Consider the following 23,522-nt stretch of genomic DNA (forward strand, 5'->3'; position numbering starts at 1 on the left):
GTGCCGGGATCACCCTAAAGAGATTTACCCTGAATACATATACACATATAACATAATACAAAATTTATTACTGAGAGGTAGGGGTAATGGCAGGCTTGACCTTTATTAAAAGCAGTCACATTTACCCCTACCGTCACAACGATCATTACCATTAACATTTCTATGTCCCCTCACCCCCTTAAAAACATGGGAATTTAAGTAAACAAAGATTGCCACCAACGGTGCTATTAAACAGGTAAAAAGACAGCAAAAATTATTTCAGAAAATAAAAAGATATATATAGATATAAAGAGTAGTACTCCAAGGTAGTGGTCAAGTGATCAGTATTTATTCAGCCAACATTTCAGTCCAGCATAGTAGACCTTTCTCAAGGTTAGCAAACAATAATACCCTCACAGATATTTCAACCCCCTTTGGCCTGATCCCAGGGGGGGGGGAGGAGGGTCCAAAGAAACAGAGAGAAAAAGACAAGAGCGGATTGCAACATACTGGGCACTGCTATTTTAAAGCAGCAATAACAAAACTATCCATTTTTTTTTCTTCAGGATGGGAACTAAGTGATGCTCCAGAGCTCAACTGTGCTATTTCCCCCCTAGATACTTATCGGTATTCCTTCTTCATTTTTAAAAGGGATTAAATAACCTTCAAATACAAAGCTGGAATTTAGAATGTTGCAGCTTCCCATACACCTGAGTTTTGAAAGCCATTTTGTTTGTGATTTGAAATTTAAATCCGGTATCTACACCGGTAAGAACCAGAGGTTCCCCAGAGCTGAAAGACCCCTCTCAAATCCCATACGGTAATAAAACAATAACTAAAAAGGACATGGGGGGTGGGGGGATGAGGGGAGAATTGCAACTTTAACCTTTAAAGTGCCAGGTAATGTGATCACTGGTACATCACATGACATCATGACGTGTCAGGTATGTCATTAGGCCACTATAGGTTAATAAAGTTTGTGTGGGAGGGGTTGCTCTTTAATATACCCAATTAAAGCATTGATCTTAAGTCCCAAATCCCAAATATGCATAAAAACTTTTAAGAAAAAGCAGCAAACCATCGAAATGATCTCTATAATATAATAAAGAATTGGCCTTAAACCCTCTTCTCTCTACTGCATTATATTCAAAGTATATTCCTCATTTGGTATTCAAATGACAATTTTTATTTTATTGTATATAAAGTAGAAGCATCTTACTTATAAATAGAAAAAAATTACTATTCTTCTGAATCTATTCAGAAGTAGGAAATGGTAGAAGCAATATTTGGGATTAATGAGAAGAGTACATACTTTGATCTCCTTTGATTTCTGCAGCTGGTCCTTTAGAGGTACATGGATGAACATTGGATGAAACCCAACTGGTGTCCTTTGTATTTCTTCCATCTTGAGCACTTAACACATTATTTATACAATATATAAATTTGGGTTGTTTTTTCAACGTAGAGAGCAGCGTTTTTCTATTCAGATTTGCTCCTTGAGGGGAGCCAAAAGTATTTCTTTCCCGTAGTCCATTCCCAGACCCATCACCTGAAGTTGATTGGGCCGCATATGTTGGGTTATCTGATGCTCTGAATTTTGGAACATTATCACTACAATCTTCAGGAATGTCCGTTTCAAATATTTTTTCACGCTCACATTGCTGAAATGTAGAGCACTGATTTTGTACGTTCACGTGTGAATTTTCACTAACTGTCGCTCTTTTCTCAGATACTGGATTGACATGCCCCACAATTAAAACATCGGAAACATATTTTTCAGGACAGCAAAGATTAGATCCACTGCCTGTAGCAATTAGTCCATGATTTATGTTTTTTGACTCCGTGTCAATGCTTTTTTGTGTTTGAGAAGATTTACAAATTTGAATGGAATCTTCTGACTTCCTTAAAGTGGTATAATCATGACTTATATTATCCGAATCCAAAGGTGTTTTCTCCAGCTGAGTTGCATTCAAATCACACAGGTTTAGCTGAGACCATTCATACGTAGAAAACGTTTCTCGAACGAGGGTTTTGTTGGTAATGTCATTTTTGTTTTCATTTTCCGGTTCAAGTTTGTTAGACTGATTGTAGGTATCCCTTTCAGAAGGCTTCTTCAAAGCAATTGAAGTATTTTCTTTTTCAGGGTTTTCCAATAACGAGTTTAACTTTTGAGGCTTACCAGTTTCTGCTTTAATGCAATCTTTCCTCCTAACTCTGTTATCATTCTTCACTTTCCTCAGGCCAGTAGTTCTCTCACTGGTAAAAAAGATGGACAGAACATCCTCCATTCCTTCAAGTACATTTTCTACAGTTTGGCGGACTTCTCCATCTCTCAGGGCATTGGGAACAGTTTGCTTCCACGGTACCTCCACTCTGTCAGATGGTGCATGTGCACCACCATTCATTTCAACAAATGAATCTTCGGAATTTGTATGCAGCTCTGTTGTAACAGAATACAAAAAAAGTACTGTAAATGTTGAAGGAGCAGAATAAGATTACATTGCTATACTTTTACAACAGAGTTAACAATTCAGTGCTTCAAGATGAAGACACCTTTTGCTTAATGCTGTCTGTAAATCAATTGCCTGCATTACACAGATTATTAGGATTTTTTTAATCGTTTCAAAATTGCTCTTACATGACAGGGTCAAGCAAAAGGTGAATTTCTTAAACTGAAATGAAAGTCAGTGACGTGCCACATAATATTGCGTCATAACTTGAGCAAATTCTACTGATGAATGAAAGCAGGTTTTCAGAGCAAAATGAATATTTCAGTGACAAAGATTAACAGTCATTGTACAAGTAGGATTATTTCAGAGGTAACTATAAAGAATGTACTGGCACAAACAATGTCATTACAAGATGACGACAATAGAACATGCACTTTTTCCAATAGTTTTTTTTTTTTTAGGGCAAACAAAAGAAGCCAGTGCTACTTAGGTAAAGTTTTAACAGGCTATGCCAGGGATGCGCAATGTTTTGGAGCTGCGCCCCCCCGTGTGCCAGCCCTAGCGCTCATGTGCCTCCCCCTGTGACCCGGAGTCAAATGACGCCGCGGGTCATGCGACATGTCACGTGACCCCGCAGCGTCATTTGATGCGCGTTACTATGGCGACGCGTACGTCATGACTCCGTGACGTCATTTGACCGCGCATTGCCATGACGACGCATTAAGAAGACCACTGAACCCCGGTAAGTTGAGGTTGCAGAGGCCTCGCGCGGACCCCCAGCATTTTACTTAATGCCTCAGGGAAGAGTGCAGTGCCTATGCAACCGCCGCGAGCCCCCCCCCCCAACAAAATCCTGCGCGCCCCCAGTATGCGCACCGATGGGCTATGCTACAAGTACATGGAGAACTGGAAAACATAGTGAAATTAAATGGATGTATTCATTAGCGAATTATTTGGAAACAGTAGACCGTCTGTTGTAAACTGCCATTTTGCAAAATAAATGTGGGACAGCTGAATGGGTTCTCCACATATAGTTAAAGTACAAGTGATGCGGGTGGGATATTCCCAAACAGTTAATAAAAAAGTGTGCAGGTGGGATACACCCTAAACCAGAGGTTCTCAAGCTATAGTCCCTGGACATACAGTGATCCCCAAAGACGTTAGTGGTGGTCCCCAAAACCTTTTTCAAATTCACTTTAGCAAACTCTCTCCTACAGTCTGTACAATTTCTATAAACACTGAAGGCTGATTTTTACATGCAGGTCCAGTATTTTGTAACTCTTAAGAGCCCTTGTGACATCCCCTGTATTTCCTGAGGGCAGCTACTCCTGGGGTCCTTGTGGTATACAGGGAACATCATACTATTTCTGCTTGTTTTGTAGGGGGAGATAGAGTTCACTGCTCCAGTGGTGAACGCGATGGCAACGAATGTGGTTAGCCAATTGTGATCACATGGTGGTGGGTCCAGAAGACCAGTTGCAGTCTTCTGGCAGTGAAAGAGTTAAATGCTGTATCTATATAAAATGTGTAGATGAACAGAGGCAAGTACAAATGAAACATAGATATTTACGTGATACTAATATTCAACAACTTGTGGAACATTAGATACATTTTAAGTTTGCTGTTACTTGGCATATTCAATTCTGTATTTCCTGAGAAATATGTGAACAGATATACATGTTTTAATTCTGCATGTATTTATTGCATCTGTTTTTTTTTATATATGCAAAGTCTTTGTTAAAATTATGTTTGTAAGCATAGGCAAAGATTGAGTAAATGCCTCAATTATTAAACAAGTACATGAACTTACCAAGTGGCTTATCGTCTTTCTCATTTTGGGCCTCAGTAATTGATGGTGGAGCGCAGGCCAACTGCTCAGTGCCATTATCCCACTTGGAGAAAAGACTTTGTACAATCTGTCAAGAACAATTGTGGTCAAATAATTACAGATTTACATGGAGTGTGAACATTTAAAATATTTTTTTTTACGTTCAATAGGACATGGAATGGACCAAACTGGAATGTGGCGTGTGCGGCTTGTTATACCATGACATGGGTCTGAATCCCAGTATGCAGGGGCAGCAAGATCCACTTTAGAGCCTTCCATTATTGCCATACAACAGTAAAACGTACTCGTTTCTTCTGTTCGATAAGAATTTTTATTTTATTATACATATATTACAAAGCCTGTAATACATTTTAGAAAACATTATACTCACCATAGCAGTTTTGTTATCAATGGTCTTTGGTCGAGAAACCTGATCATTACCCCTGGCTAAAAAATAAAAAAATAAATTTAAATGTAATTATCTGTATTATGGTTTTACATTTTGCTTCACAATGACATTTTCCACATACATTCTGTCAAGTAATTTTAGATGCCTTACACAAAGGCACAAAGTTGTATTATATAAATTGATCTTGGAGAAGTGCAAGTTGTGATACCTTTAAAAAAAAAAGGAGTATCTCCTTCATATATGGAATTTTACAAAATCTTGTAATACTTCAGAAATATTTTTACGTGAAGGTGACAAACATGTGACAAACTTTTTAGACTTCACAAATGTCTTCATGTGGTGTGTGCATCCACAGAAGAGACTTTGAATGACAGTAGACAGGTGTAGTCTATAGTACATATAAAGAAGAGAATGGCGTTTAACTACTGCTGTGGAGTACCAAACAAAGGCAAATTACATGGAAGTTATGATTCGCTACAACTAGAAAAATATTGTACTATTGTCCGGACTGGAAAACTATTGACATTTCAATAGAAAGTCAGAATATGTAGTACTAATTGTTTCCATACCACAATACGTCCATTAACAAAGTAAATATTTACGTCTACTGTTTGATTCAGTTATTGGTGTCTCTTTCTGATTAAGGTGAATGCCAATGCTTTCCAACCTTGTCCATGAAATGTTTGTGAATTGACTGTATAACCCTGTTCTTTTAATGTATTGTTATAACTATGCCCAGGACATACTTGAAAACGAGAGGCAACTCTCAATGTATTACTTCCTGTTAAAACATTTTTATAAAAAATAAAATGCTTAGGTATGAAGATGGAGTGTTTTCACTCACCCCCTCATATAACCAATATACTACAAAAACAAAAATGCTTTAAACACCATATTTGTTTGAAATATCTTCAAATATTTTAACAACTCTATATTGGTTCAAAGGCTATTTTTCCTTCAGAAGAAACATGTTAGGAGGAAAATCCTAACTTAGCCCATCAACATTTGGTGGCAATATACTCCTCTAGCCTGGTATGTAAAACTAAATAATAATGGACAACATTTTTCACTTGCTACATACAACTCATTAACAGAAGAAAAAAAAAAGGGGGTGAAGGGTGCTCCAGGATTACCTCCAAAATGTGCCCAACTGTAAAAGGTCACCAGGAACACTGATGTCTCGGCACAACATACCAAATTACTCGGCACCAAGGTATGGATATGAATACAAATCTTTTTGATTTAGATGATGAAAGTCCATATGGTCAATAAACGATCAACAAGTATAACACAAGTACTGGGAGATAATATATATTTAAAAAAAGGCAAAGGTGAAAGCCCAATGCGTTCCTCCGTCAGGGCTTTGCTCAAAGATCATACACTCCTTTACTTCCCTATATACCCATGAGTAGGTCTCACGTGATAACCCCAGCCCAATCATAGTACAGGCATACCCCGTTTTAAGTACACCCGTTTTACGTACACTCGCAAGTACGTACATTTTTTTAAAATTGCACCTTACCCCCTGTGTACGTACACGTGCTTCGCGAGTACGGACACCAGGGGGCGGCGTGTGTGTGCTGCGGCGGTGTGCCCTCTCTTCCTCTCCCCGGCTCTTACTTCACCTGGCTCCCCCAGCTCTTCCGTTCCCCGGCTCCCCCAGCTCTTCCGCTCCCCGGTTCTTCCGATCCCTCCTCCCCCCCCCCGGTTCTTCCGATTACTCCTCCCCCCCCCTCGGTTCTTCCGATCACTCCCCCGGTTCTTCTGATCACAGCGTGCGTGTGCCGCCTCTGACTGCCATGCTTCTGCCGCCCGCAACCTGCACGCTGCTTGAGGTAGGGGAAGAAAGGGAGGAGGGAGATGCAGGGGGTGGTGTGATGTGAGGGACATGGGGGGGGAGTGTGATGTGAGGGACATGGGGGGTGTGATGTGAGGGACATGGGGGGGTGATGTGAGGGACATGGGGGGGGGGTGATGTGAGGGACATGGGGGGGTGATGTGAGGGACATGGGGGGGGTGATGTGAGGGACATGGGGGGGGGGGTGATGTGAGGGACATGGGGGTGGGCGATATGAGGGACATGGGGGACATGGGGGGGGGGGGGTGATGTGAGTGACATGCAGGTGGGGGGGTGATGTGAGGGACATGCAGGTGGGGGGGGTGATGTGAGGGACATCCAGGTGGGGGGGTGATGTGAGGGACATGCAGGTGGGGGGTGATGAGGGACATGCAGGTGGGGGGGTGATGTGAGACATGCAGGTGGGGGGGTGATGTGAGACATGCAAGTGGGGGGTGATGTGAGGGACATGCAGGTGGGTGTGTGATGTGAGGGACATGCAGGTGGGGGGGTGATGTGAGGGACATGCAGGTGGGGGGGTGATGTGAGACATGCAGGTGGGGGGTGATGTGTGAGGGACATGCAGGTGGGGGGTGATGTAAGGGACATGCAGGTGGGAAGTGATATGAGGGAGATGCAGGGGGGGTGTTTTAAAAATGTATTGGCAGGGGCATTTTTAATATGTATTGGCGGGGGCATTTTTAATATGTGGTGGGGTTACATGTATTTAGAGGGATGGGTTTTTTTGGTATGTATTTTGTGGGGGCACTAGTAAGAAAAAAATCAGCTGACATTAAAGATTTTCTTTCTATAAAGCCTACTGTATTTATTTTGGTTACAAATGCATTATTTACATCAGTTATGCATATATATGATGTCTGCAGTACAGTACATGCATCGTAAAGTGGAAAAAAAAGTAGTGCTTCACTTTAAGTACATTTTCACTTTACATACATGCTCCGGTCCCATTGCGTATGTTAAAGCGGGGTATGCCTGTACATAATCACATATTCAAGTGGTAAAAATCACGGGTGGCAAAAACAAATGCAGTACCAAAACATATTAGACCCAATACTCCAAAATGTAGTTATAAAATAAGTAAGAGCGTCAAGGATTTGTGTCTCAGATCCTTTTTGTCTAAAAGATGAAAGAATTCCCAGTGTTATGTCTTTCCCTTCACAATTTTTTTTAAATGTGGTACGAGTACAGAGTGTAGATCAAACTACCTGCTTTTAAAATATATAAAAAAACAAAAGTTTTAAAATTAAGATATTTTTACATTTCAATATATGGAGGTGAATTTCAAGTGTGCTATGAAATACATAGGATGCAAAATATGTAGCTTTAAACAACAGATCTATGAGCACATCTAAGTAATGGATAAAAAATAAATGTATCATATGCTCCAAATGCTCATGTTTTGGAGAAACAAAGGCAATACAACAGATCTTGCTTTCACAGCAATTGGATTGGTTAACATTGGACCCAGAGGAGGTGACATATTGAACTGGCTTCTACAAAGAGGAGCATTCTGGACAATAACTTTGGATACAATAGAACCAAAAGGCCTGAATAAGGAAGTTCACTACTAAGTTTTTCTTTAAAAATTTATTATTTTGTTTTTAATATTTAGAGTAGTGTTTCCTGGTGTTTTGCCACACTTGCTTTTTACCACTTGAATATGTGATTGTGTACCATGATTAGGCTGGGGTGATCACGTGAGACCTACTAATGGGTATTTAGGGAAGTAAAGGGGTGTGTAATCTTTGAACAGCCCTTGGGAAAGCGCTCATGGAGGAACGCATTGGGCTTTTACCTTTGTCTATTTTTTGATCTCCCAGTACTTGTTTTCTACTTATTGATGTTTTATTGACCATGTGGACTTTCATTGTCTGAACCAAAAATAATATTTGTATTCATATCCACGATTTGACAAATATATGTTGCAGACAGCACTACCTTTTTTTACACAGTAGGGCAGATGGTTTATAATGACAAGATTCAACGGGAACCAAAAAAAGAGGCCCTATCGTCTCAAAGGTGTTGATATCCACGATTTGATGCAGAGTGATTTGTTGTGGTATGTTGATGCATGCAGTAACAGATTCTTTTCTTTAGCAGCAACCTTTGGATGAAATGTAAATTTAGGTAATCTAGACAGTTTATTATTATACTTACCGACTAGCACAGTTGGAGAAGGTGGTGTAGCTAATGAACTGGACCATGACATCTCTGGATCCACCTCTGCGCCAAGACTTTCTGAAATACATTGTGGTGTTTGGTTCTGGGGAGAAAATTAAAACTGATGAAGCAACATTAAAAAAAGCACTTATGAACTACAGCAGGCATTTTACAAAAAGTGCTATAATACTACATGATTCACTTAAGACCATGCAATCATAGCATGAAGAATTTCATAAAAATAACGAGGGAAGCAAAAGTCAATAGGAATAGAAGTAGTAGATAACAGCCAAACATTCAATAGTAATTATTTATATGGAAATAATTATTAAAAATAATAATGCAGATGGGTAACTGACACAAAAGAACACATTTCTTGGTCTGCTTCGTTGAACATTAATTTCATATCCCACAAGCACACAACGGCAGAGTACTATTGTTTCTGCTATCTCAACACAGGTAATGTACATCTGTCCTGGAACCTGTAGGTATTTTTTTCCCAGTTCTGAGGCTGCTATCACTCAGTGTTATGTTGTTATAAATGTAACTGTTTGTTTCCCTTGGCTTCTGAGCCTGTTGTCTTGGCAACTCCCCTCTGCTTTTCTGCGAGTTGTGCTGCCCCTCCTCCTCCCCCTCTAGTTGGAACAGCTCTGGCTTATTTACTGCTTGTACAGGCAAGCATGCTTCCTTTTGGAACCTACAGCCTTGTGAGTAAACATCCCCTTCTCACTACTTCTCCCAGAACAAGGCATCAATTTTCTACCTTCCTCTAACAAATGCTACTTTCAAGTTGTTTTATGCTTCTGTTAACCCCCCTCCAATAAAGTTACAGAAAATAGGACTCCGTGTGCATTTAAAGGGAACAAGTTTAACTGCCTGATATTATTCATTAGCTACAGTGAGCCTGAGCCAGAACACCCATCCAATTCTCACACATATGTTATCATAGCCAACCCCTTGCTGATCAGCTTCCCCTCATTACCTTCTATTCACATGACGGCATATATTTTCTCTCCTACGTTCTAGGTATAATGTGTTTGCATATGAAGTACTCCTATTATATGTTTTTGCATCTCGTCAAAATATTTTAACCCTAATATCGCTGCCTTATTTGTCTCAACTACTTTACCAAGACTCAATCGCCAGAATTCATTGAGTGCCGATGCACGGTATAGCACCCCGATTTGGCGTTAATGGCCATTGACTTTAACACTAACGGCGGATCGAGGCTCGATATCCTGCCCCAATATTTATTCCTTTCATTTTTGGTTGTTATCCTACTACACTCCCCCTTCTCTTGGGTGCACTCCACTGTCACTGAAATAGGAACAAACAATTGATTCCATTATCAAGTGTAAAAAAAACAAGACAAAAGAAAAAGATCAGCATCAACTTTGTTTTCCCTTCAGGATTTCCCATTGCAAATAAAAACGTTGAAAATACATTTACAAAATAAGTCAAATGTGTAATTATTTTAGAAGAAAAAACAGCCGGCGCGCCAAAGGACTTTGTGTAAATCGAGTTTCAACCATACATTATATAAGTTATGGTGTGTAAAAATGTGGCAAAAGCGCTCCGCTGTACAGTGGAGGGTATTTGTCACTTTTTTACCCACTATAATTTATATAATGTGTGGTTGAAAACTATTCCAGGTTCAAATTGCAAAAGTCAGTATAAACATCCTCATATTGATGAGACCCAAAAAGGTCAAAACAGCCGTCTGTGGGTAGGTTTACTGGCGATGCAATACATTAATCCAGGCTGTGTTGAAAAGCTGGGTAATGCGGCAGGCATAAGCTTGTGGGTGTCCATGTTCAAATGGATTGGAAGCAAAAGGTGACACGTGTCCTCATTTGCATATAGTTTCCCAGAATCACTGGCTGCAGTGGAAGCATTGCATACTGAGATAATGGTGTTTATTTACAATACATTCTCACTCTTTTTACACAAAGTCCTCTGGAGTCGGCCAGCTCGTTACTTTTTCCTCCTCTGATCTCCGCTCACTGTGGAAGTCTGAGCACCCGTGGCAGATACAACTGGATAAATGTGAGCGCCCCTCTATGTATATTATAATCATTATTTTAGAAGACATCAATAGTTCACCCATTACATCCACTGCCATTAGTTCACTTTTTCCTACAGGATTGCACATTTATTACTTAGGTGTGCCAAATGCTCTGAAACGTAATCTTATTGTCCCAGATACTCCAAAGTTTAGACTGTTAGCAATATTTTCAGGCTTAACATTCTCACACAATGTTAAGCCTGGATCATTTGCAACTACTACGATATTTACGGTCATATTTGAGAACTTGAAATTTTAGGCAAAACAAACTTACCCTCATAAGTTTGGGCGTGCGAAAGAGACTACCGCAGATCTCTGCAAGAAATAAACACGTCTGAATTAAATTGATGTTGTCTCATTTAAATAAATATGGATATACTTACACACATCTAAAATACAAGATAAAAAAAAAAAAAATTACCCACCAGATTTCCCATTTTGCTGTGGTGTTCGATGAAAAGTTTTTTTATCGCGTAAAGGAGTTTTAAACATTTCCTTCATAACAGCAGGACTGAGAAAAGGGAAAAAAACATTAAGTATTTATTAGCATTAAAGCAGCAGAACATGTAGCACTGTGCATTTTTTTTTTTAAATACAGTATTGAAGTAGGGGGGTTTCCGGTGCTGAACCCCATTAATTTCATCTCCGGGGACCTCCTGCTTCAAGAGATACATACCTCCATAGAGGTGCAAGTATCGGCAGCCAGATAACTTGTGTACCGAACTAAATGGCGGCTTAAATGTCCTGCATCACGCGGGCCAATAGAAAGTCGCAACGTCATCCCTTCGTCTTCCTATTGGCCCGTGTGTCCTGGATATTTAAACATTAAGTAGACATCGGCACCCTATGCAGAGGTAAGTATCTCTGGAAGCAGGGGGTCCCTCAGAGCTGAAACAGTTCAGCTCCGGAAACCCCCTGCTTCAAATCTGTAATACATTTTTTTTAACGTAGTGCTACATGTTATGCGGCTTTCAATAGTAATCCAATCATGTGTTTTCTTTACAAATATAAATAATGGCTAGGCTTCATTATGTGGTCTTTTATTATTAATATCATTATTATTTATTTATCCATAGCGCGGTACAAGGGGGATATAGAGTGATATAAACAGGATGACATACCAAATAAGGACAAACCAGTGTAAACAGATGCGAAGAGTTATGAGGGCCCCGCTTGTGAGATTTTACAATCTAGAGGGATTACTTCAAACATGAATATGGTTATGGAGTATGTAAACATGTCAGGGTAGCTCCACAATTGAAAATCACCGTACATTTTGAACATTCAGATTCTCTAAGCCAGGGGAGCGCAAACTTTTTGTGCTGCGCCCCCGTCTCTCTGCCCCCGGCTCTCACGCCCCCCTGCCTACCTTTATCCGCGTCAGATGACGCTGCGTGGGCGTGTGACGTCAGGTCACATGGTGCCGCAGCGTCTATTGACGCCGCGTTGCCATGGCGACGCAACACAGACTGCTGAATCCCGGTAAGTAAACAGTTGCAGGGGCCTCACGCGATCCCCCGGCATTTAATTTAAATGCCTGGGGGAAGAGCGCGGGGCCTCTGCAACTGCCCGCGCCCCCCCAGCACAATCTCCCGCCCCCCCTGGGGGTCGCGCCCCCCACTTTGTGCACCGCTGCTCTAAGCCACAAAACAGCAAAAAACACTTGTGCAAGTTTCCTTAAGTTTGAATAAAGATCCAAATGAGGTTTTACACAAGTGTATTTTAACTTGTAATGTTCCACTGATAAATAGAATCAGTTTCCAATCTGAATTAAGACCGGGCTTATCAAATATAAGTGCTGTACAGAATGTTAACATGCCATGTTTGGGAGGTTGTGATGGATACTAAGAGTTACATAGGGTCTGCAATACATACTGTATAAGGCTAAGGCCCCGCTCCCAGAGTCAGCGCGCCTGCACTGCAGACAGGCGGTGCGCTGACATACACAGACCGCGATATGCGGTCTGTAAGGAGCGGGAGCCGGAGCTGGAGGTGGGTGGGAGTGGGAGGTTTGACAGGGAGGGGGGGGGCGTGGCTTGAGCGGAGGGACCCGCTACTCTCCCCCCCCTCCCTCCACGGACTCGGGCTGGAGCTGCTGATTGAAGGTAAGCAACACACACACGCAGGCACACACACACGCAGGCACTCATACACACACACACACACACACACAGACAGACAGAGGCAGGCACTCACTCACACACACACAGACAGGCACTCACGCACTCAGGCACACACATACATACACACACACAGACAGGCACTCACGCACTCAGACACAAACACAGACAGGCACGCTGCTTTCACTCCACACTCCTCCCCGCTCCCCAAAGCCTCTCCTCCTCCCGAAGCCTCTCCTCCCCATTGGCTCACAGCCACACCACGTGACGCGTCAACGCTAGGGATCACCATTTTCTTGTGTCCCATAGCGGCTGACGCGCCACAGCGTGTAGTGCGCTGTGCCGCCAGGGGGGACCGGGACCGGCTCCGCAGGATTCCCCTGCTCGTGGGGAACTCGCGTGTGGCCGCCCGCGCCAACGAGCGCAGCGGGACCAAGGCCTAAGGAGCAATTTAATAAAATCCATGGATTATGAATATACAGCAGCAATAATAATAATGGCATTTTTTTTATAATGATGATGAAGCATACAGAGACGAGAAAAAGTTAGTGAACCCCGTAGGATTTTTACATATTTCAAACCTAAAATTTAATTAGATCTTAATCAAAGTCCTAATAATAGAGAACGATAACCCGATTGTGACGGTTCAGGGGATTCTTTCTGAATTCTTTCTCTCTCCCTCTGTCCCATCTCCTTCCAATCCCTCTACCCTTTCCCACTCCTGTCCCGTTCCGTCTACCTCTCTCTACTCCACTGCCTCAGCGCATGCCCTGCAGGTCTCGCGCGCCCACGCGGTCCCCGAGCCCCTGCAGTGACACTCCCCGCTCCCAGACACCCGCTAGGCCCACGGCCAGTGCCTCACCTTCCCTTCCGTCCGCTCCTCTGCCTTCCTCCATCGGGGTACCCGCGGCGCTCTGCGCGCCTGGTGATGCGGCCTGTGCGCGCGCTCCCTGAGCTTGTGGAGGGCGCGCGCACACGCTCCTCGTCTGGGTCCTGTCGCCCTTCTGGTTCCTCCTCCCGGTGCCTGCGTGCCATCTCCCTGTCGCAGCCTGTGCGCGCACACCCTCAGCTTACAGAGGGCGCGCGCACACGCTCCTCTTATCGGGCCTGCCACGTTCCTGACTCCTCCTCCCAGTCCCTGCAGGCCATTCCCAATTGCCCCTTCTGTCTCATCCTCTTCTCTCCCTGTTGTCTCCCACTTCTCTCTCTGCTCCTCCCCTCTCTCCTATTGGTGTGTCTCCCTTTATAATCCCTGTCTGTCCTCTCTATCGTCGCTCTGCATAGTTCCTGTTTCCCTGTGTGCTGACCTATGCTGTGCTCCCTGTGTCCCTGCTGTATCCTGCTCCTGTGTGTACTTTGGATTTCCCTGGCTTTGACCCCTGCTCATCCTGAACTACCCTGCTTTCTGTACCCCTTGAACCTTGCTACGAACTCTACCTTGCTGACCTCTGGAATCCTTGGACCTGGCTTTGTACCCTGACGACTCTACTCTCTGGACCCCTGGACATTGGCACACGGACACGACCATTCTTACGCTTACACCAACAGACGTTGCAAGTATCGTTAACCACTCACTCTACAGGCCCAGCAACGCTATACCACACTCTGGGCTTGCTCCCACTGCTGTGGGTGTGTGGTGTAATACCGTTCCCACCTCAGTACTGGGGTCTTGCCAGGTCTGCAGGCATACAGGCGTGACACCGATCAAACAAATGACACAAAAACATGATGACCTTTTCAACATTTATTTATCCACAAATGATTCAACATTCAATATCCATTTGTGAAAAAGTATGTGAACCTTTAGATTCAGAACCTGGTGGCAACCCCTTGAGCAGCAATGACTTCAACTAAGCGTTTCTTGTAAATGCTGGTCAGTCAGTCACATTAGTTATGAGGAATTGTAGTCCATTCCTCCTTACAGAGGAACTCAATGACATTTGAGGGCTTCTTTGTATGGACAGCTCGCTTCAGGTCCTGCCACAACAGTCGATGGAGTTTAGATCCAGACTATCGGAACTTCTTCTGCAGACAGTCTTTTGTAGATCTGCTTGTGTTTAGTATCATTGTCTTAATGCATGACCTACTTTAGCTTCAGCTCACGGAAGGATGGCCTGATATTCTCCTCTATAATCTTCTGATACAATGCAGACTTCATGGTTGTCAATGATGGCAAGCCTTCCAGGACCCGAGGCATCAAAGCAGCCCCAAACCATCATACTCCCACCACCATACTTGACGGTTGGGATATGGTTCTCTTGTTCGAACAGTGTTTGGTTTTCGTCAACACACAATGTTTTGCATAGAGGCCAAAAAGTTCTACCTTTGACGCGTCTATCCAGAGAACATTGTTCCAGAAGTCCTGTGGATCATCTATGAGCTCTTTGGCAAACTTCAGATGAGCAGCAATGTTCTTTTTAGAAAGTAGTGGTTTCTCCCTGGCTATCCCTCCATAAACATCATTTTTGTTCAGTCTTTTTCTGATAGCCGAGTCATGAACACTCACATTAGCCAAGGCGAGAGTGGCCTCCAGATCCTTGGATGTTACTCTGGAGTACTTTGTGACTTCCTGGATGATTCGCCGGTTTAGTCTTGGAGAGATTTTGGTAGGATGACCACTCCTTGGTAAAGCGATTGTAGCCTTGAACTTTCTTCATTTATATATTATCTGTCTGACAGTGGATTGTTGTAGCCCCAAATCCTTAGAAATGGGGTTGTAACCCTTTCTAGACTGATGAGCATCAATAACTGCTTTTCTGAGGTCCTCAGAGATTTAGTTTGATTGTGGCATAACGCGTTTCCACACCTGTATGGTGAAGACCAAACTCAAAGTTTCTGAACTTTATATAGGGTGGAGACTCCCAAACTCACCCCTGAAAATCTACCTAATTATCTAATAACCTGATTCTAATTATCCCCTTTAATTTAGTTGATAACTTTTAATTACTCATTGTCTAATTCATACATCATTTTGTTTAAAAAGAAATGGAATTGGTTAATATAAACCCTATTGGATATTTAAGAGACTGGTTTTGATTGAAGAAGGTTGTCATGGAAAAACTATGGAATTTCTGTAATTATCATTGGGGTTTGTCTCACCACTGTAAATCTCTGCCCAGTACAGGGAACAATGTTATTGTTGGTGTCTTAAGACACAGGACAACTTCGAACAATCCCAAAAACACAAGATGACGCACACTGGTTTATAGAGATGATATACAAAAGGATACATTGTCACACAGAAACTGAAGCGGGGAAATGCCTGTACTTAAAATAACACTGCCTCTCCCCTGGAGACTCCCATTCAAACAAACATAGAGGAAAAAGGAAAAGGAATCAGCAACCTACTCAAAGACGGGTATTCCATCCTGTTCAACTCAAAATGAACCTGGGTGCACTGAACCAGGTGTCAGGTGTATTAAAAAGCACATATTACCTTTCATTGAGGCATCTGCTGGAAGGACTGAAAACGTCATCATTCGGTATATGTTGTATTTGGGCACAAGGACTTCTGCTAGGTCTAGCACTAATACTTCTTTTTTTATCTGCAAAACAATAAAATACCATAATGGTATGCAACGTGGCACAATTAAAATGATAGATATATAAAACATTCATACACATTTTACCTTTTACAAAGAACTCCAAGCAGAAAATGCAGCAGAGTTACACTTAAGTATTGTATCCACACACACAAGTGCCTGAATTTGTTTGTAAGTAAAACTGTACACAATCTTGATTTTAATTTTTTTTTTCAAATCATTTAATGTATTTACAAAAGAGAAGACAGATGCACACATCTAGTGCAAAGGTCCCATGTATTAAATATACTAGAGACGAGTGCACAATGTTTTGGGGTACGAAAAAGTCCCTCCATGAGATGTACTTCAGTTTTCTTAAGTTTGCATAAAGATCCAAGTGATGATATAATCAAAAACGAATAGACGATACCGTTCTGTGGCTAACGAAATGCTTTTATTTGTGCGAACTTTCGAGATACACTGATCTCTTCTTCCAGCGATGTTACAATGAATAAAGCAAGAAAGGCTTTTACTTAAAAACAGTGCATCCTGGAATGTATCTGTGACTGAAGCCTATCCCTCCACCTGTGCATGTATGCGATTTATGACAAGGTGTTAAATGGTCCCTGAATGTTAGTGATGTGTACAAATGTGCAATGTAATTTTATCCCTATATACCAATAAGGATCACGTAGCATCTACACACATCAATAGTAATGCAACACCATCTTACATTTCTACACCTACCCACACCATTGGTATATACCACACACACCTTTTGTAAAGCGCTGTATACACTGGGGGCGCTTTATAAATGTATATTTACACACACACTCTTACATCACTTACATTCAGGGACCATGTAACACCTTAAGTCATAAATCGCATACTGCACAGGGGGGAGGGATAGGCTTCAGTCACAGATACATTTTAAGATGCACTGTTAAGTAAAAACGAGAGAGACAGAAAGACAGAGAGACAGACAGAAAGAGACAGAGTGCACGGCCCGTAGCATAAAAAATATATTTAATGAGGTGAAATAGCGAGGGAGTAAATAGGCTCACTCACGAGGGAAGGTAAAAATCAAGCAGTTGTAAATACAAATATCACCGCCCACTGTATAAATCCGAGGTGAAGATCCAATCTTAATGTATGCAGCTGCCTGTAGGAACCGGGATCCGTCTCCAGCTGGACTCCAACTGGACTCCGGAAACCACAGGCTCAGCCCGCAAAGTGTTCCAAATCTCGCAGCTTCCAATTCAACTCATGCCTTCCGATTCGGCTCAAAACGCGGTCAGGAACCTGTATACAAATCCTCTGATTGTCTCTGGACGTCCTCCTCCTGGGAACAGTTTCGCTTGACCCTCATAAATTGCCCCTTCGGTATACCTTTAATAAAGGTTCCTAGGATGGGAGCTGTCCACTCTCAAATATGTTTTCCGTGAATCTTCTTTTCGGAAGCGGTCTGTGTGTATATTCAAGGAAAGATCAATATAAAATAACAGATCTAAATACTGTATATATTATTTTCTCATGCACGGTATGTGTCTTTATTGTAGATTGTCTAAGTCAAGTAGTGATAAATACACTTGGAGCCTTTACTAATAGTTTATACCTTCATTGACATGTTGGAATTATATTTTAGAGTATATATAATTATACTTTTTTTATTAAATGAAAAAAAAAATGTGTTTGTTAATATAAATAGAGTATTTAATTAATGTTTAGAGTTAGTATATGTATATATAGGACAGCATTTATATAAATCCCTATTGGATTTTTCTGATGTCTTTTTTCCTATCTCTTACTGTGCACAGATGTATTTACTCCTTGATTATTTTTTACCTGAAGTTTCTGTGCTGGGGGGATAGATGATGTTGTTGTTATTTTATAAGACTATCATTAATTCTTCTTGTTTTTTATGTTTATTTGTAATGATGTTATTCATTGAGCATTTTTATATATGCTGATGGCTGAGTGATTGACGTCACAATTCTTCTATTACTATTATAGAGGGTTGTTTGCTTCAATATTGTATAAATAAAGTTTTGTTTTACTGAAATTTTGGCTAACCAAATCAGAGTTTATGTCAATCTGGAACGCATTTGTACTTTTGGATAAACACCTCTATCTGTGTTCATATGTGCCATATTGTTCCAATAAAGTTTCTTGCTTGATATGGCACTTCGACCTATCAGAGTCTCTGTACTAAGGAGTGCTAAGTCGATTGAACAATGATTTGTGATGGCGCGGTCTGGATGTGTATTTCTATGCTGGTTGTATTGTAAGCAATAACACCTTGATAGAGGGCATGCTACCCGAAACGCGTTGGTGCGTGGCATTGTTGCTACCCGAGGGGTCAGTTATGATCCACTTATTAAAAAAATAATTGTAATATTTACACGTGTGCCTCCTCCTGTTTTCTGGCAGTGCTCTGCCTTTTTTCTATTTTTGCTTGCTCATCTCATTGGGCGGGTCAGCACGCCGTTTGGATCCCGCGATCTGGACCACACTGGAGGATTATGGAATTGACACAGTGAGTTGTTCCTGTTTCCTTACGTTTTATGTCAGCTTTCTATGGGACAACATTTTTACTTATAGAGGTGTGCCTGTGAGCACAAGGTACTAGTCCCTTATCCCTGGTAAGGGATGCCTATACAACATTTATTCTTTACTTATTGAAGTGTTCTAGCGGAGAATTATATATGTTATAGGAATACAATTAACCCTTGAAGCACCGCCTGTACATATCTCTACACCTTAGGCCTCGGGCATGGTCAGCACTTAGGCGCTGACCCGTGCTGAGGCGCGCTTCCGCTCGGCAGTGAGCCCCTGCATCCGCAATGAGAGCGGCTTTAACAGGGGCTCGCGCACGCTTCCGCAAGCGTGCAGAAGTGTAGGTCTCATCAAATTTTTATTTTGAGCGCTCACGGGAGCGCAGGCCCGGCCATGTGAGCGGTTCGCTCAATGAGGGCGAACCAGCTCTGTGACGTCACTGGCCCGCCCCCCGACACGCCCCCGGACAGCGCGCGAACTAAGGCCAGGGAAAGCACCCGCTTTCCCTCAGCCTCAGCGCGCCTCCGCACGGCTGCAGTCAAAATGGACTTAGCCTAAGGAAGCGACTTTTTGTACCCCAAAAGGTTGTGCACTTGTCTCCAGTATATTTAATAAATGGTCCCACGGGACCTTTGCACTACATGTGTGTGTGTGTGTGTGTCTGTCGTCTCTCTATTGTACCCCGTGACCGTCTGTAGGGGGATCCAGTCACGAAGAACAGACGGCACCATGGAGTATCTGTGGCTACACTCTACCACCAAGGGAGTCACGGGCAAGTACATATTTTTTTGGACAATCATAAAATACAAAGTGCAACAACTGTTAGATAGAAAGTACTCTGTCAACTCCAGACATCTGCCATGGTTTTCCATAATTGTTTTTCTATCGTGAGAGATAATATTAGGGGAAATGCCTCGCAAAATAGGCCCAACAAATTAACTTGTGCATAAGATGATAATTTATTTCTAAATATTCAATGTTTCGGCCCCCATATGGACCTTTGATTGTTCTTGACAAAGGCCTGTGTGGAGGCCAAAATGTTGCATATTTAGAAATAAATGATCACCTTCTGCACAAGTCCACTGCTTAGGCCGATTTTGCTAGGTATTTCTCCAAGTATCATCACAAGTGCCTCATGAACAAAGATTCTGTCACTCAAAGAACAGCTGCTTTTTAAACACATGGCCTTAAGATTGCATACATGAAACACGTTTTATGACAAACACAAAGACCTAAATGTTGTTTAGATACAACTTTGTATGTTGCCCATTTCCTGCTCTCAAAGTGCTGTCCCTTGGACCAAAATCAACCAACAGCAGTTACATGATTTAAGGAGTTAAATCTTGGCGACTGTCTTCACACCATCAAACACCTTCTGTAAATCCTTTTTCAACATGACACAGTTAGCTGAAACCGTTTCTGTAAAGTCACTATGTAAAGAGTAGGTAAGAGAGAAGATCCGGCGCCACTGCGCATGACAAAGATCCAAGCTACTTCCGGATGAATTCACAAATCTTTATTGGCACATAACACACAAGGCTACACCACGATCTCCCCCTCAACGCGTTTCACGCTATGGAACAGCGCTTCGTCTTGTTCCATAGCGTGAAATGCGTTGAGGGGGAGATCGTGGTGTAGCCTTGTGTGTTATGTGCCAATAAAGATTTGTGAATTCATCCGGAAGTAGCTTGGATCTTTGTCATGCGCAGTGGCGCCGGATCTTCTCTCTTGCCATTCATCTTCATAGAAGGCTGCACGCGGGATTTCAAGAAGTAGAGGAGAGCAGGACCCAGACCGGGGCTTCTATATAGGTAAGGGTGTTCCCCTCCAACTCTGGTCACAGCAGAGGTCACTTATTGCACCCTCACTCCATATCCCTTAGTGACTTTATTGACACCCACGGGTGCAGAGACCAACTACCGAAGTGCAAGCCAGTTTCATTTTGTTCCGCATGTAAAGAGTAGGGCCTTCCACAGCAAAACTGCTGTATCCCTTTCCAAAGAGATACAGCAAAGATATATCTTTTTTGTTTTAAGGATGATTAATCAGTACATTTAGGAAAGCCAAGCACATTATTATTTCTACAATGTTTTTGAGATGAATGCGACTGTCATTACTAAACAAGGCACCCATCTCAATCAGTCCACTGTGTGTGGACCTCATTCATATCATAGGTTTTAAACAATGATGGCAATACTTAATTGCTCAGAACACTGCTGGGTGTCTGTTACCTTCGCTTACATAGATTTTCTATCCACTTGCTACTTACTATACCATCTCCATCCATACAAGCTCTACATATCTTGAGAATGTGACAGACACCCTTTCTACCTCCCAGTTCATTAATGTCATGTTTCTAGATACTTAAATGGTAAACTGAGGGACCATCTCTCTCACACACACACACCTTTATTTTGTCCCCAGTACTAAATTGCACCATGGAGGGGCGCGAGCGTGCACGCGAGGAAGCACGACGGAGCGATAGATTTTTCAGTCGACAAAAGATTTTGATTTGGTTACGAAACGGCCAGGTGCGCGGTTTAGCCAATGAGGATGAACCGCTCACGTGCCGTCACGTTCACGCCTCCCCGTTGCGCATATCATACAAATCCCACAGGCCACGAATCGCTCAAGCTACAGGCGGGTGCGACACCATGCGCTCCTACTATATCCGAGGCCTTACCAGACACAGGGCGGCTTTTATAGAGTTCAGTTGTTGGGGAAAGAAAAAGTGGTGATGAGAAACTGCGCTCTTTAAAAATAACTGGAGTAGAAGCCAATTGGCTGTAAGTAGATGGCTTCTGCTTAGGTGTTTTGATGTCATTTTCATCCAACCAATCCAGTCTGCACTCATGTTCTTTACACGCCTTTGATTCATATGGCAAAGCTTCTGCAGTGAGTTCTTCAAACCAGTTCAGACTTATGGGTCCTAAATCTGTAATACAAAATACAAACTTTTATAGAAAACCCAAATCTGGTGAACTGAAAATGATAGCAAATAATGAAATGGGTATTGCTGCTTTAAGTGTTGTGTATATATTTGGTTATTTCAAAGCTTATGGGACATACAAAACATGTATCCATATGCTATTGCAGAACGTATAACATTGACTGATGTGCTCAATGGCCTTCTAGATGTCAAAGTTAATCATGACATGTACACTACAATATCAAGTACAGTTTAATTGTTCGTCTGAAAAACAGTACCTGAATCAGCGCAATTAGCTTTAAATAGGTCAAAGAAAGTAGGTTTTTCAATTTGCGTAATAGCCATTTTCTTCCGAAAGCATCGCTGTCACTGGTGTTAGCCCAAGAACCTTAGAAATAAAACAAAAATTTTACAACTTTTATAATAAATGTATTTAAAATAGCGCTTTTCTCCTAATGGGACTCAAAGTGCTTCGCAAATACAATAGAGTGCATGGTACACAGTCCCTGCCCCGTTGAGCTTACAACCTATGATTTGGTGCCTGAGGAACAGGGAAACAAAGTGACTTGCCCAGTTGGTCAGTTGAATTTCTTAGGTGCCTCTGAATGGGGAAATATTTGTAAAATCAAGTGTTTTCTTTACCCTTATGCACCCTGTCCTTATCAGAAAACAATACAGTTAAGGGGGTGGGAGGACTCTGGCTGTACAAGCACTTGCTGAACACAGTAACATCACACAAAAGGAATAGCCAGAGGAAATCAACCCCCTCCCAAGTCCAACTTTAAAAAGTAAATTAAAATACGTATAAGTGTCAGATTTGGATATTTTTTTTTAATCAATTAGTCCCTTTAAAACGTGTCACTGAAATGAGTTCTCTTTGGCCCTCGGAGGGATTTCCCCTTTAAACTGTCCCCTTCTCCATTACTGGTGTCAACACCATCATACTCCCAGTATCACAGGCACGATGCCTAGGTGTCCCATTTGATTCATCTCTCTCATTCACAATGTAGCTAAAACCTGTAATTTTTTCCTCCGTAACTTTTCAAAGATACGCCCTTGCCTCTGTTGCTCAACTGCTAACACAGGCCCCCACTCTTCTGTCTGGCCTTCCTGTCTCCCCTACAATCTATCCTAAATGTGGCTGTTAGAATCACTTTACTCCCTCCTAAATCTGTCTCGGCATCTCTCCTGATGAAATCCCTCTCTCGGCTTCCTATTAAATCCCGTATTACTTACAAAATTCTCCTCCACTCTTCTGCCCCTCGTTACATCTCAGCCCTAATATTTTGTGTTCTGCTCATGGATGTCTTCTGTCTACCCCTTCTATATGAAGGAGTAGTCCCGTAGGGTCCAGTGGCGGAGCACAACCATGCAAACAGTGGGGGCTGCAAACCAGTGTTGGATAATAAAAAAGTTTATTGAGTGGTCAAATGGAGTACATAGTAATTCTGACGCGTTTCGGGACCTGCGTCCCTTTATCAAAGAGACTCTTTGATAAAGGGACGCAGGTCCCGAAATGCGTCAGAGTTACTATGTATTCCGTTTGACCACTCAATAAACTTTTTTATTATCCTACACTGGTTTGCAGCCCACACTGTTTGCACGGTTGTGCTCCGCCACTGGACCCTACGGGACTACTCCTTCAAT

At 42.2% G+C, this 23,522-nt stretch overlaps 1 protein-coding gene across 1 annotated transcript in view; it reads right to left on the bottom strand.

Annotated features, from left to right (window-relative positions):
• BRCA2 (BRCA2 DNA repair associated) overlaps positions 1-23,522 on the bottom strand; it is a 77,633-nt gene that overhangs the window by 49,254 nt on the left and 4,857 nt on the right. The window contains exons 2-10 of the mRNA XM_075592141.1: positions 22,154-22,263; positions 21,630-21,881; positions 16,306-16,414; positions 11,175-11,260; positions 11,024-11,064; positions 8,682-8,787; positions 4,649-4,704; positions 4,240-4,345; positions 1,292-2,419 (exon numbers count right to left, since the gene is read on the bottom strand). Coding sequence (XP_075448256.1) covers positions 1,292-2,419; positions 4,240-4,345; positions 4,649-4,704; positions 8,682-8,787; positions 11,024-11,064; positions 11,175-11,260; positions 16,306-16,414; positions 21,630-21,881; positions 22,154-22,220 — 1,951 coding nt within the window. The 5' untranslated portion in view covers positions 22,221-22,263. The remainder of the gene's footprint in view (positions 1-1,291; positions 2,420-4,239; positions 4,346-4,648; positions 4,705-8,681; positions 8,788-11,023; positions 11,065-11,174; positions 11,261-16,305; positions 16,415-21,629; positions 21,882-22,153; positions 22,264-23,522) is intronic.

This window comes from Ascaphus truei, chromosome 3, assembly GCF_040206685.1.
Source record: "Ascaphus truei isolate aAscTru1 chromosome 3, aAscTru1.hap1, whole genome shotgun sequence".
Classification (NCBI taxonomy): Eukaryota; Metazoa; Chordata; class Amphibia; order Anura; family Ascaphidae; genus Ascaphus; species Ascaphus truei.